Consider the following 12,515-nt stretch of genomic DNA (forward strand, 5'->3'; position numbering starts at 1 on the left):
GATATTAATCATAACTCTTTTGTAAACCTTTATTTGAAACAGAACATACTACACAAAACAAATGTTCAAATAATCAGGCACAGCTATTATCTGATCACAGGCCCAGACATTAATAATACAGTAAAGTAAAAACTGACAGCAATAATTAGAACCAAAAACAACACTTGCAGATTGTACCTTTTATTTTTGTACATTCGCAACCTTATAACTTACCTGAAGAAATGGCATCAGTTTTTTTTTTCAAATGTTAGTTTTGTCATTTATTTGAAATCAGAATGTATATGTCTAGCCACTGAGTAAAAATCACAGTGTTTGCATTATATAGTATAATAAAATAAAACAAGCAGAAACTGAACAGAGAGTAATGCATATCCTAGAAGTTGTAATGTAACAGCTTTTTCAAAGATACTGTAGACTGAAAAACTGTTAAAAAACTAACTTAAACGCACACATTACATAAAATGTAAACAGAACTAGGACTCAAGTTATGTGCTTACTACAATTAGAGTGCCTGAGGTTGATGAGAAGGTATTTATACAATATGATAAAGTGAAAACTTATAAAGGGTTAATAAATATAGCCAAAAACATAACTGATGGAGTGCTTTTTTGTAAAGTAATCAGACTTCACAAAAAAACTTTAAATACCTTGTTTCTTTACTGCACAGTGGTAGACATTTTTGGTGCATGTATTATGTGAAATTTTGGACAATAAGTTAACATATATTCGTTGCTTTCGTTAAGAAACATAAATCATATTAGGAAATGAAATTAAATGTGCAACCATTTTGCACAACAGTTAGCTATGCTTAAAATATGTGAAAACAGATCATTAAAAAACATACATCTCTATAAGTGTGTGTGTATTATTATTATATATATATATATATATATATATATATATATATATATATATATATATATATATATATATATATATATATACACACACACACACACACACTGCTTGTTTGAAGCAATACACTAAATATGGTTGCAAACAGAGGGAAATAAATGTTACAGTGTAATAGTTCTAATTTCAGTTGAGCCTAGCTGTCAGTATTCATTATTGTTGGAGAAACGTCCAATATTGATAAAAAAATGTTTAAGTTAGAAATTAAGCAGTAATGGTAAAATCCAAAATATCATTAGTAAAAGCCTCATCTGGACATGAGAAATAGCAATAAGAGTCATTAATGCCCAGAAAAACTATCAATAAGGCTAATTCCAAGTATCCCAGCTTATTAAGTAAATATATTTTTATGCAGAGTAAACCTGCAATCAAAATCTCTCTTGTAGCCCTCTTTAATACTGGAAGTTAGAAAAAAAAAACAAAAAAAAAAACACTTTAAATATACTGTGTACATTGAGATTTCAGTCTAGTACAAAAAAACTTTCTAGGGCTTTAAGTATCACATACTTGATTATTAGATTCCATCAAGGTAATAACAGTGTGCAAATGATAAAAGCATGATGCACCAAGTAACCCAAATAATATTAGGCAAAAGATTTTACATTCCTGTAAACATTGAAGGACCCACTTAATAGATCATTCCTTAATAAAGAGCAATTAATGCCTTAAATGTATTTTGGTAAAACCTTTGACAAATATATATCTTATCTGTAATTTAAAAATGCAAAACATTGTAACCAACTTCATTAAAAAAAGTAAATAAATAATTTATACACATTTTTCTATCCTGTCCTTGAATACACTCTTAAGAGATGATTTTAACAATTCTATAAGCCACCTTTGAACGTAGGGATATGAAATAATCTTTAATGAAACAAACTAAAGCCATTTTACTCATCTTGAACATCTTGAAAGGCTTTAATTACAAACTTTGTATATACATACAATACATACACACACTTATGTATACATATATATATACATACATATATACATGTATATATATACATATATACATACACATACACACAATTTCTGGAGTTAAACTCCACTCTACAACACAAAACAGTCAAATATGTACGCTTGTTTCTTAATACTACCATCAAAAACAGATGCTCAGCATCCTGTATATCTGAAATAATTCTGGCTCATCTATGGCCAAAATGCTCTTGCACCCTTTACAAGCCAAAGTATCTGGGCTAAACTATTTTTTAAGGTGCAGATCTTATAAATGTTATACTGAGCTAATTTTACAAAAGGTAGAAATCATTTTCAGATTTAACCTTAAAGAATTAAACAGAACAACTACATGAATAATGTTTTCACTTTTGCTTTAGCTTATAGGTAAAATAATCCTCACTTATACAGAAACCAAAAGGTGTATCAACATAAGGTTAAATGAAATCTGTCATAACAGTAAGATAAGATAATGGTATATTGGCATGGAAAAAAAACCTGTAAACTATGTAACAAATTGATGGGGAATAAGTCATCTGCTATATAAGTAGTCAACAGCCTAATAAAGATTCCCATAATGCAGTGCATACACCCATAATAAATATAACTTGCAAACTATAACAATATTAAAAAAAAAAAAAAAAAAATGACAGCCCCATTTTATTATGGAGTCCGAGTTCTAGGACAAGATGGTACTTGAATTAAATTTAAGGTCAACTATTTTATTATTTCAATTAAAATAATCGTCCTCCCATTATACACAACTTTCTACTTAAACAATGTTGTGTTCATTTAGGTGATGGCCAAACCCACATTTAAAATGTTAGCTGCTCAGTATTTCGGTAGAGGGGTTAAGTGGCACCTTCAACATTGCATTCTTGTGTCTTCTAAATTAATGCCAGGTTGACACTTTTAAAATTATAACTTACACTATCAGCATCACTAGCAACTGAAGAGGTGTGAATTCAGGCCTTTGCTGATGTCTTAAACTAGTATATGTGAATATTTCTATAATAAAGTTTTAATCTTGATAAAGTAATTCAAATGAACTCTTTTGGGCACATTTCATTTGTGTAGCTAAGAAAAAATAGGAAACTCAACATACCTGTCAAAAAGGGATTATTAAAACAGTTCTTGTCCAATGGGACATCTTTTCGTTGAGGGACAAGTTGATGCACTAGATCGTTCTCAAATTACATAATTACAATATGCATTCCAATTGAGGGGAGGGGGAAGATAAATATGGGCTATACAGTAGCAAGACTAGACGAAAATAAATAAGAGAATCGGAGAAAACAACCACCTGGATAGACAACTATATAAACAAATGTGTCTAAAAAAGGAAAAAAAAACATAATGTACGTAAACTATTGTGTATATTTAAAAACAAATTTCTTATCTGAAATAACTATAAACCATCTTCACAAAATAGTTAAGATTACTTTTCAATAGCACACTTGGGAGGAGCAGTATCAGGCAACATTTTCTTTCCTTTGATATTTTCAATGTTTTGAAGCTATGAAAATAAAAAGAAATACACTATTACAAGAAAAACTTCATGTTATGAAAAAATAAAATTATACATCAGACCATTTCAAATTGGGTCCTTATCTTCTTTAATTATTTAAATCTTAAAATAATCCACAGTTATGTTGCAAATAAATCTGGTTTCTACTGCATTATGGGAAAAAATGCTTTCTGGCAAATCTTGCTTGAGCTGAGGTACAAAACAGAAAACACATCAGAAATTCTCTGTATAATGGCAGAAGTTTGAAAAGCCATTTAAAATGACTGAGAAACTGCAAATCATTTCTAAATTCGAAAAAAGCCAAATTGATCCATCAGTTGAGAGAGTAAAGTTGAGTATGTGTTCCAATTACAAAGAAGAGTATCATCCTATTATAAGCTGGAAACACCTCCATATGCTCCAGTATTTTTGAAGGTCTTTGATTCTTCTGAACAGTTAGGACTGTTTTAGACGTTTGCGTGGAATGCCAAAAGGTGGACACTGTGCAGATGCAAGTGCTCGGAAGGCCTCTGCTACTAAATGAGGATGGGAGTGAATCATTGATTTCCAACCTGCAGTTTCCATGATGTCTGTTGCATGGCTGCAAATGAAATGGATGGAACATTATGTAACCATATATAAAAAAAATCTTATCAAGAATTCTACAATTATACTAGGACAGTACAGTATTGTATGATGTAACCAGCAAAAAATAAAAATGTTAAACTAGAGTCACACAAAAAGGATAACTTATGTAAATTCTAGTGAATTTACTGCACAAAAAAAGACTAAATAAACACATAATGGTAAATATTTAATTGAATGTCAAACTCTACAAGGTAATAAGCCATATGAACAATTCAAATAGCATTTTAACTTCCAACTGATTTTCACTATAGGCAACAAAGCTACAAATACTGCTTACACACAGAGTTTCTAAGCAATAGAAAACTACTAAAATAGTATACTTAAAGTGGAAATTAAGCAGATATGTAATAATGTGAACTACAGGTGGTGATTTACATCTTTACTACAGTTTTAAATAATTATTTAATGAAATTTCAATTAGACAATTTTCTCACAGGTATACTATGTATGAAATTTTAGTAAAATATCGAAGATTCTAAATATCTAAGGAGAAGGGATGGGAGATTAATTACACAGTCAAAAGTACAGTTAATTGGTATGCAGAACTTGCACACGGGATAAATAAAGAAAAAATCTTGAGCCTGGAAGTTTGTATAAGAGGCTATTAACTTCAAAAGGTGTGTTATGTCAAAAATTACAATAATCAAAAATGAATTAATGAAAAACTTGTATATTACATAAATTAAGTAAACAATAAACAGTTTCTTTTTTGATCATAATGAACATAACCAGCGAGCAATGCACAAACGATTATCAGTTGGTTACATGGTGCCTATTTTTACCAAGTTAACAGTGTTAAATAGTGAATGACATTTCAATAATTGATGGGTTTGGGGAACTGGGGACCACAGTGAAGCAACAGATGCAACACATGCACTGAAGTTCAAAAACAGATGCACCACACAGTTAAAATTGCTGTGCTACTGCCAGCATCGCGAGCAGGAGAGATGGGCTGAGTTGTAAGCAGGAGGTGTTGCACCCAATTCAGTCCCCCTTGTCCAGACCTGGCAAAAATTTAAAACCTCAAAACCAGTGACATTTCACGATCAAGGCTAGCATAAACACTATTACCACAAGCAGTAAAGAACTTGCGAGAATGCTCCTTTCTGCAGCTCATTCACAGATGTCTATTGTGCATGCAATGCTAAATTCTTTTCATTATCATGAAACAGGAGCACTAACTAATAAATAACCTAAAAATAATGGCACATTGCAAGACCCCTGAATGCACCATGATAAAGTCAGAAAATGCACTTCACTCGTTCGGCTAATTGAGCAGCCTTCCTCTTTGTCAGACCCACTGAAATGCCATCTTGCATCTCCTGGGGTGAGGGCACCAAAGGTTGGAAAATCCTACTGTACAGGATAGAAAATGATTCTGGAATTGCTCTACTTTTCTGAAAATGACTTTGGGTTTTGGTCAGTAAATTATTAATATGTACATTTTCTGGTTTGGATTTAATTTTTATTGACCTATTTTAACAAAATAAAATTCATCTCTAAATTTTTTGACATGTTTATTGACATTTCCAGAAAAAATACCAAGTATGGTATACAAATATACAAAAGTTAGACTAGCTTAAATCATCTCAACCGTGTCTTGTAAATAAGACATTCCAACATAATGGATGAATCTTTCTCTAATTTTAACTAAAAGACATCAAAAGTAATCAAATTACAAAGTTATAACCAATTCATTAATTAAGGACAACAACCTAATTTTGATCACTTGGTAAATCAATCTGTGCATGTCTAAAAACAGGCAGGCAAACCAAGAAGAGAAAGCTTTTCCCAAATGAAAAGTTGCTAAGGTTACCCTCTCTTATGTTGTATTAATTATAAAGTGACAATATTTTCACATGACTTACACCAATTAAATTAATAAAACAGCAACCTGAATTTGAAAGGATTTCATTTAGTTGTGATGCGCTGTGAAATAATTCCTATGTGCATTCATTTCCATGAAAGATTGCATATCAACAAGCAATAATAAAGTTTCATTTCATTATAGGATTTCTGTGGAATTTATGGCTAATGACTCTTTCAGCATTACTATTAAATTTACTTACTATGCTGCACTGAGGTATATCTTATTAAAATTAGATGAATGAAAAAAGCTAAAATATGTATCCCATAACAAAATGTGAGCAGTTTCAGTTGTATGTGAGGTTTATAAGCCTTAGGAAAAAAAACAGGTTAAAAGACTCATTTTGAACTTTCTATTTTGTACCAACATTCTCATTTACTTAAGAGAAGCACAATGATTGCACTTTTAATTAGATTTTCTAACATTATGTTGACTGGGATGGGCATTCTGGTTGCACAAAGAAATATTTTCCTTCTCTCGGGGAAGGTGGGTTGGGAGTGAGGACTAAAGTATAAACAAATACTTTTCCCATTTAAAGCTAAATTATTCTCTTTACAAGATGTTGCTTGATTGCCTTATTTTTCTAGATGTAGAAGAGAGAAGCAGAACTTTTCTAAAAGGAGCACATTTTTTAATGATTTAAACTATAATTTAAGATCTTTTACAAAGATACTTTTCTGTCTCTGTACTAAAATTTGCTAGTTTATAAGCAAACTGTACCTTATTTAAATATGCTTTTGTATTCAGACAAGAACTGCTTTAATATTTTGATAATTAAGTAAAAAGTGTTAAAGACTCTGAGGCACACAAGCCCAGAATCTTAGCAATGCTGCTTTACTAGAGATAAGAACCAGTTTAAATTAAACACAAATACCATGGGGTTTGTGTTTATCACTACAACCACATGCAAACACACATACTTGCTTCTGGGTGTAAGGTTGTGTGGCACATTTAGATATATATAGCCATATTGAAACAGGAAAGTGTTATGAGCTCTGAAAGGCAAACATCACAGGTTTTAGAGTCCAGACAAATGGGGCAGAACCACATATAAGTATAATTATATAAGAGTCTTCCACCATTGTCATGACTGAAATACATATGCAGTTCTGAGAAGCTTAAAACACTGACCAGGAACGCAAGAATAGCATAATCTAATAGACTGAACATCTAGTATTATCAGGTTGTATGGTGTGAGCTGCTACATATTACTTTGCTTTCACATTTGCTAATTCGATTGCTTAATATTGTTATTTTGAGCACTGTAATCCTAAACTGATTTAACTGCCTGTTTCTCTATCTTATATTTCTATTTACTCTACTAACAGGGAACTAAGTGCATTAGTCAGATCAGGGGTGAATGGGACTCTTCAATTGGGTTGAAACAACAGCACAATATTAAAGTATGGACTTTATATATCAAATGTCAGAGGAAAAGAGAATTAGATATTATAGTGTAGTGCACAATAAAAAAATATCTACACCTTTTAGGGAAGGTATGTGTTTTGAAGAGAGGTGTACTCAAAAGCCTTTCCAAGTTAAAACACTAGAGAAGGAGAATTTCTAAAATTCAAAGAAAACGTTGTAATATTGATGTATCAAACTAATTTGCTCATCAGCAGTTGCATTAGATAAACAGCCCTCTAGTACAACAGCCATCAAAAGCCTTACACTGAGTATATGGCGCAATATGTAGCCATGGTCTGCATATACAGTATGGTGTGGAAAAGACTCTTACTGGGGTTTCTGGTTCAGTCATATTTGTCGCACAGAGAACTACAAAAACATATTATTAAAAGCATATTTTGGTTGCACTAGGCTATTCATGTTTAAAAATAACACTTGCAATGTTCTATATATTTTATTACAGGTTTACTAAAATAAATTTTATAAATATTAAATTATAGGGCATCTCAGTATAAATGCCTCTTTAGCACCAAGTAATACTTTATATGCAAATATACAATGCGACTGTTACTAAGAAGCATTACACAAGGTCGAGGTACTTAATTTCACATATTGTGAAATCTCAAAGAGGGGGGGGAAAAAAAGGGAAGGCCTAAAAATTTGCTTCACATGTATTTTCAAAATCCTTTGTGCATGGTAAGAGAAATCCCATAATTAGATGCCAGTATAACATCAGCACACTTAGCAAAAGAGTGAAGCAGCATTCAGGATGCATGTACATATGAATATGTTATGTTCACAGAAGCATTTGAGCAAAAAAAAAAAAAAAAAAAAAACACTACACGACTTTGCACGGACCTCCATCAATCATTTAAACTTAAACAACTGTCTTGTTTAAAGTGTTTTTCTCTATCATTTTGTGAAAAAAAATTAACCAACACAAAAGGGAAGCAACCATTGTAAAATAAAAACTTTTCCAGAACACAAAATTACCAAATCAAAGTAAGTATTTATTATAGGTTTTATTTTACCATTAACACTACCTTGTCAACTTACTACTTTAAAGACAGCTACGAACAGACTATAGCCAACAAAAATGCATCCTGAAATACTGCAATTAAAGCTGGGTGATATGAACTTAAACGGATATTGTTCTCTAACCACCTTAAACACTGAAGATCAGCAGGTTTTACACAATAGCATGATGAAATATTCGCAAAGGAAACTTTTATTTTCCACATAAAATTTAACAACTTCATGTAACATCTCAAATAACATGTTTTGTAAAACCACTTTTGTTTAATGTCTCTTCTTACAGTATTTTTGAGATTCCACTGTATGTTACTGGGTTCAAGACCTTGCCTGCCTTGCTAGTATCAGTGTCTGCCAGTCAGTAAACACTGCACACTCTCTCTCTCTCTCTCTATTTCAATTTGAATGTTTCATTTAACGAAAGAGAAGCTCTTGATTCACTACAGTGCAAATCACAGATCATCATATATACACATGTGTATACTGTATATACATTTTTTATAATTTACATGTTTTTACAATGATTTACATTGTACACACATTTTTTTATAATTTACATGATTTGGAACGGCCCCACCAAATTATGTACTTAAATGTATAAGCACATACATGTGTTTTGTATTACTCATGTAGGTAATTATTACATAATCATTACCAGTATAGTAAGTACTGTATCTGCAGCCAATACAGTATGTTAAGTGTTCTATAAAAACTTCTCGGATCCAGATTTCTTTGCAAGAAACACAGGTACTTAACACACCACTTGAAATTACGAGTAGGCCAGTGATATTTCAGTGTACAAGAGCCTTTTAGCTTTAACTACCTGAAAGTTTACTTTCACTTTCAATCACAATGATAATTTCCCTAATAAAATTTGGCATTACAAAAATTATAATAGATTTGTATTTCAATCATTGATTTTTTATTATCCTATTAGTAACAAAGTTATATGGTTGTGTATTTGACTTCCTCCAATAACCTAAACAGATTCAAAGATCACCAGGACAACATGTTTCTAAATATTAATGCAAAATGAATGCACTATATGTTGAATATCTATTATTATCACTGCATTAGTGGTGGGTTACCTGAAATGTAGTGGTTTGATAATCCTCAAGGAAAGACTCAGGTGAGAGAGTCACAAAACAGATCACTGAACCTATTTCTAGATTACGCGAAACAATTTTTATGGAACCTGAAATAGCAGGGACATGTTTTAACAGGGAAGCAGAAGGACATATTGCAGACTTTTCACATGCCTAGATGGCCCCTTCATAGGAAGTAACAAGTTTTATTTTTAAATGTTATGCTGCCTAAACTGTAATCCTGGGATAACCCTTTGCATAACCCTACCTGTTCTAAGTGCTTCCTTTTCTGATCCTTGTTTAATTTTTTTTTCCATGCTCATCACCGCCAGGCAACAAGGGTGACAGTGATGTAAATACGCTTGAAAACAGTGTTGGTAACCCTGCAGATTATATTTAACATTCAGAACAAGTTGTGGAAAATCAAATAGAAATGCAGAGTTTATTAAATATAGGATATGGCACTACTTATTTCAAAGGCACAAAACTAGTGGTAGTCTTCTAAACCAATGCTATAAGAATTCCTGTTGGATTGCTAAAATTGGCAATATTTATCGTATGATTGCCTACTAAAATTATTAATTGCAACAGATTTCACTAGATATTTGCAGAAAATCGTTGTGCTATTATTAATATAAGCTCTTTACAGAATTTGCCTAAGACTGGATGAAAAGGTATCCAACAGGAGATTTGGTTTGTCTTAGTAACATGCGCTGATCTGTGTGAGCTGGCTTTTTTAATTTGACACAGCATGGCTCAAAACACTCAACATCCACAAATACTTTGAAAGACAGCTTCTGAAGCCAGCAATTCTCTTTCTTCTTCTTTCTCCTGCACATGTCTTGTAAGTCATTTGTGATGAAATCACTGTAACCAGGCTTGGGAACAGAACAATGTGGTTTGTCTTTATGGGAGGCAACAATGCTGCAGCTATACCATAATATACTTCTCATAGTTTTTTGAGGAAGTGACGTATCACCTTTCAAGTCATAGATGAAAAAGAAAGTTATACGTAATTAAGCAACAAAAAGCTGAGATATTTAAATGTTTCCCTACTGTCTGTCAGTTTTCACTAATTATATCCCAACTTGAATCATGACTAGTAAAAATACAACTGCAGAAAATAGGAACTGGCATGAACAACAAATGAATTAGCAAGAAACATGAAATACTAAAGCAGCCTATCACACAGGTGTCAAAATGACTTAAGAATTATTAATTAGATCAGATTTTTATTAAAGGACTGCTTTGTCATCTGTAAGCCCTACATCTAAATAAAATATTTGCTCATCTTAATATTTACATGCTGCATTTTACAGAAAGGACTAGTCCAGATTCCCCAGGACTAACAAACACATCACATTTAGACTATACACCGCCAAACTAATGTGTGTTTTACCTTCTTTTCAGCATGGAAATAACTATTAGTTATTCTTTCTGTTTGCATATGCAACTGATGCCACCCTTCACATACTCCATATTGTGTTTGTATTGGGAGGAAGTGCCATTAGGTAGGATTTTATTTAAGTGAAGCAGTGATTTCTTTGTTTCTTTTTATTAAAAAAGTGAAACAGCTTTACCTGGAAGTTTTTTTTATTTTTTTATTTCTTTTTAGTGCTTAAGTATTAAACCTCTTACAGGTCATCACTTTTAACGGTTGTTAAGGTTTTGAATATTTCTCTGTGCCTATCATAAGGGTTGTGACATAAGCACAAGTACCACAATGTCAGGCAACTCAAAGCTTCCACTGCCGTAAGACGACTGTATCCGTTAAAATAAAACTAAAACAAAAATGAACAATTAAAAAAATTAAAAGGGGTCAGACTGACGTTCACCACATTACTCTTCGAAATGCCTTCCTGTGAAACTTTTTCCACAACTCTACTTTAACAAATTTTTTTACTGTCTTTTATATCTACCTTTATTTCAAACCTACATTTCACCTTTATTCCTTGGAAAACAAGAATATAGAATATCAAATTCTACCCCTCCTTTCCTTACTTGCTATTCCAGTTTTTTCCATCTTTACAGCCAAGCTGCCGAAGGACACTGCACCTATGTTGAAAGGTAAGAAAAAAAACAAAAACAAAAACATAGGTTGCAATTTTGATATCAACTTATACATATGATTACAGAAAAAAATAAACATACCTGTTTATAAAGTCTATTGCTTGTGCTTTTAGTTGTTCGGCACTATGAAGGTCTGCTAGAATTAGTATATCTGCAACATTTTCTACAGAAAGGCTGCTACACAGGGCTTCTTCACACATAACTTTTAAGCGTTCCAAAGCATACTGTGGAAATAAGGAGAGGAATAAATTATTACTTTTTTCTTCCAAAAATGAGAAACATTTTCAATCACTTCTAATCTTTCTTTCCAAAAGACACACTATGCAGAAATTCTACATAGCACAACCTGTGTACAAATTAGACACGCTTATACTGTTCTAACAAAAGTTCTGTGTGTAAAAATAACAAAGATACTCCACTATCAAGGCAAAATAAAAGTGTGGAAAAAGGATGAACTGAAGACGACTTTCATCTTTTATGCACAGCTGAGATGGTGTCATGAAATCTCACAAGCATGAGTGACTTTAGAACGGGTTAACCAATCTTTGTTGATGGTGTAATTAGTGATGTGTAAAAAAAAAAAAAAACCCTCAAGGCTCACTGCCTTGTTTCATGCAATATATTAATATTATATATATCAATAATATATATCAATATATTCAACTACCAACAAAATAAGCCTATGCAATACACATGTTTTTATAGAAATTTCCTTTTCTTCTACCATTTTACCCTAACGACATTCAGGCCATTTCCATAATGCTACTTAAGCTAGCCAGACAATTTTGAAATTATGTGATCTGTTAAAATATCATATTTTAATTGTTGGAACATATATTGTTTTATTGTAAATCTTACATGTGATATAGAATGCAGTTTGAAAATAAGAACCTTTAAAACTTTAACCAAAAAAAAAATCAATTATCTGTTAACATAAACTAAGTAAAAGAGGTACATGCACATGTGTTTTATTTGCTGAAACATTTTTTAAAAAAGAGACCATATGACTAAGAGAGCACTTTCACAATGA

At 31.8% G+C, this 12,515-nt stretch overlaps 1 protein-coding gene across 2 annotated transcripts in view; it reads right to left on the reverse strand.

The window, feature by feature from the left end:
- Positions 1 to 3,468: 3,468 nt before the first annotated feature.
- spopla (speckle type BTB/POZ protein like a) overlaps positions 3,469 to 12,515 on the reverse strand; it is a 110,802-nt gene continuing 101,755 nt past the window's right edge. The window contains exons 11-13 of one of the 2 annotated variants that reach the window (XM_039757374.1): positions 11,567 to 11,709; positions 11,417 to 11,470; positions 3,469 to 3,977 (exon numbers count right to left, since the gene is read on the reverse strand). In XM_039757374.1, the coding sequence (XP_039613308.1) occupies positions 3,833 to 3,977; positions 11,417 to 11,470; positions 11,567 to 11,709 (342 nt within the window). In that variant the 3' untranslated portion in view covers positions 3,469 to 3,832. The remainder of the gene's footprint in view (positions 3,978 to 11,416; positions 11,471 to 11,566; positions 11,710 to 12,515) is intronic. The other variant, XM_039757375.1, reaches the window with a different exon arrangement.

The sequence above is a fragment of the Polypterus senegalus genome, chromosome 6 (genome assembly GCF_016835505.1).
Source record: "Polypterus senegalus isolate Bchr_013 chromosome 6, ASM1683550v1, whole genome shotgun sequence".
Lineage (NCBI taxonomy): Eukaryota > Metazoa > Chordata > Cladistia > Polypteriformes > Polypteridae > Polypterus > Polypterus senegalus.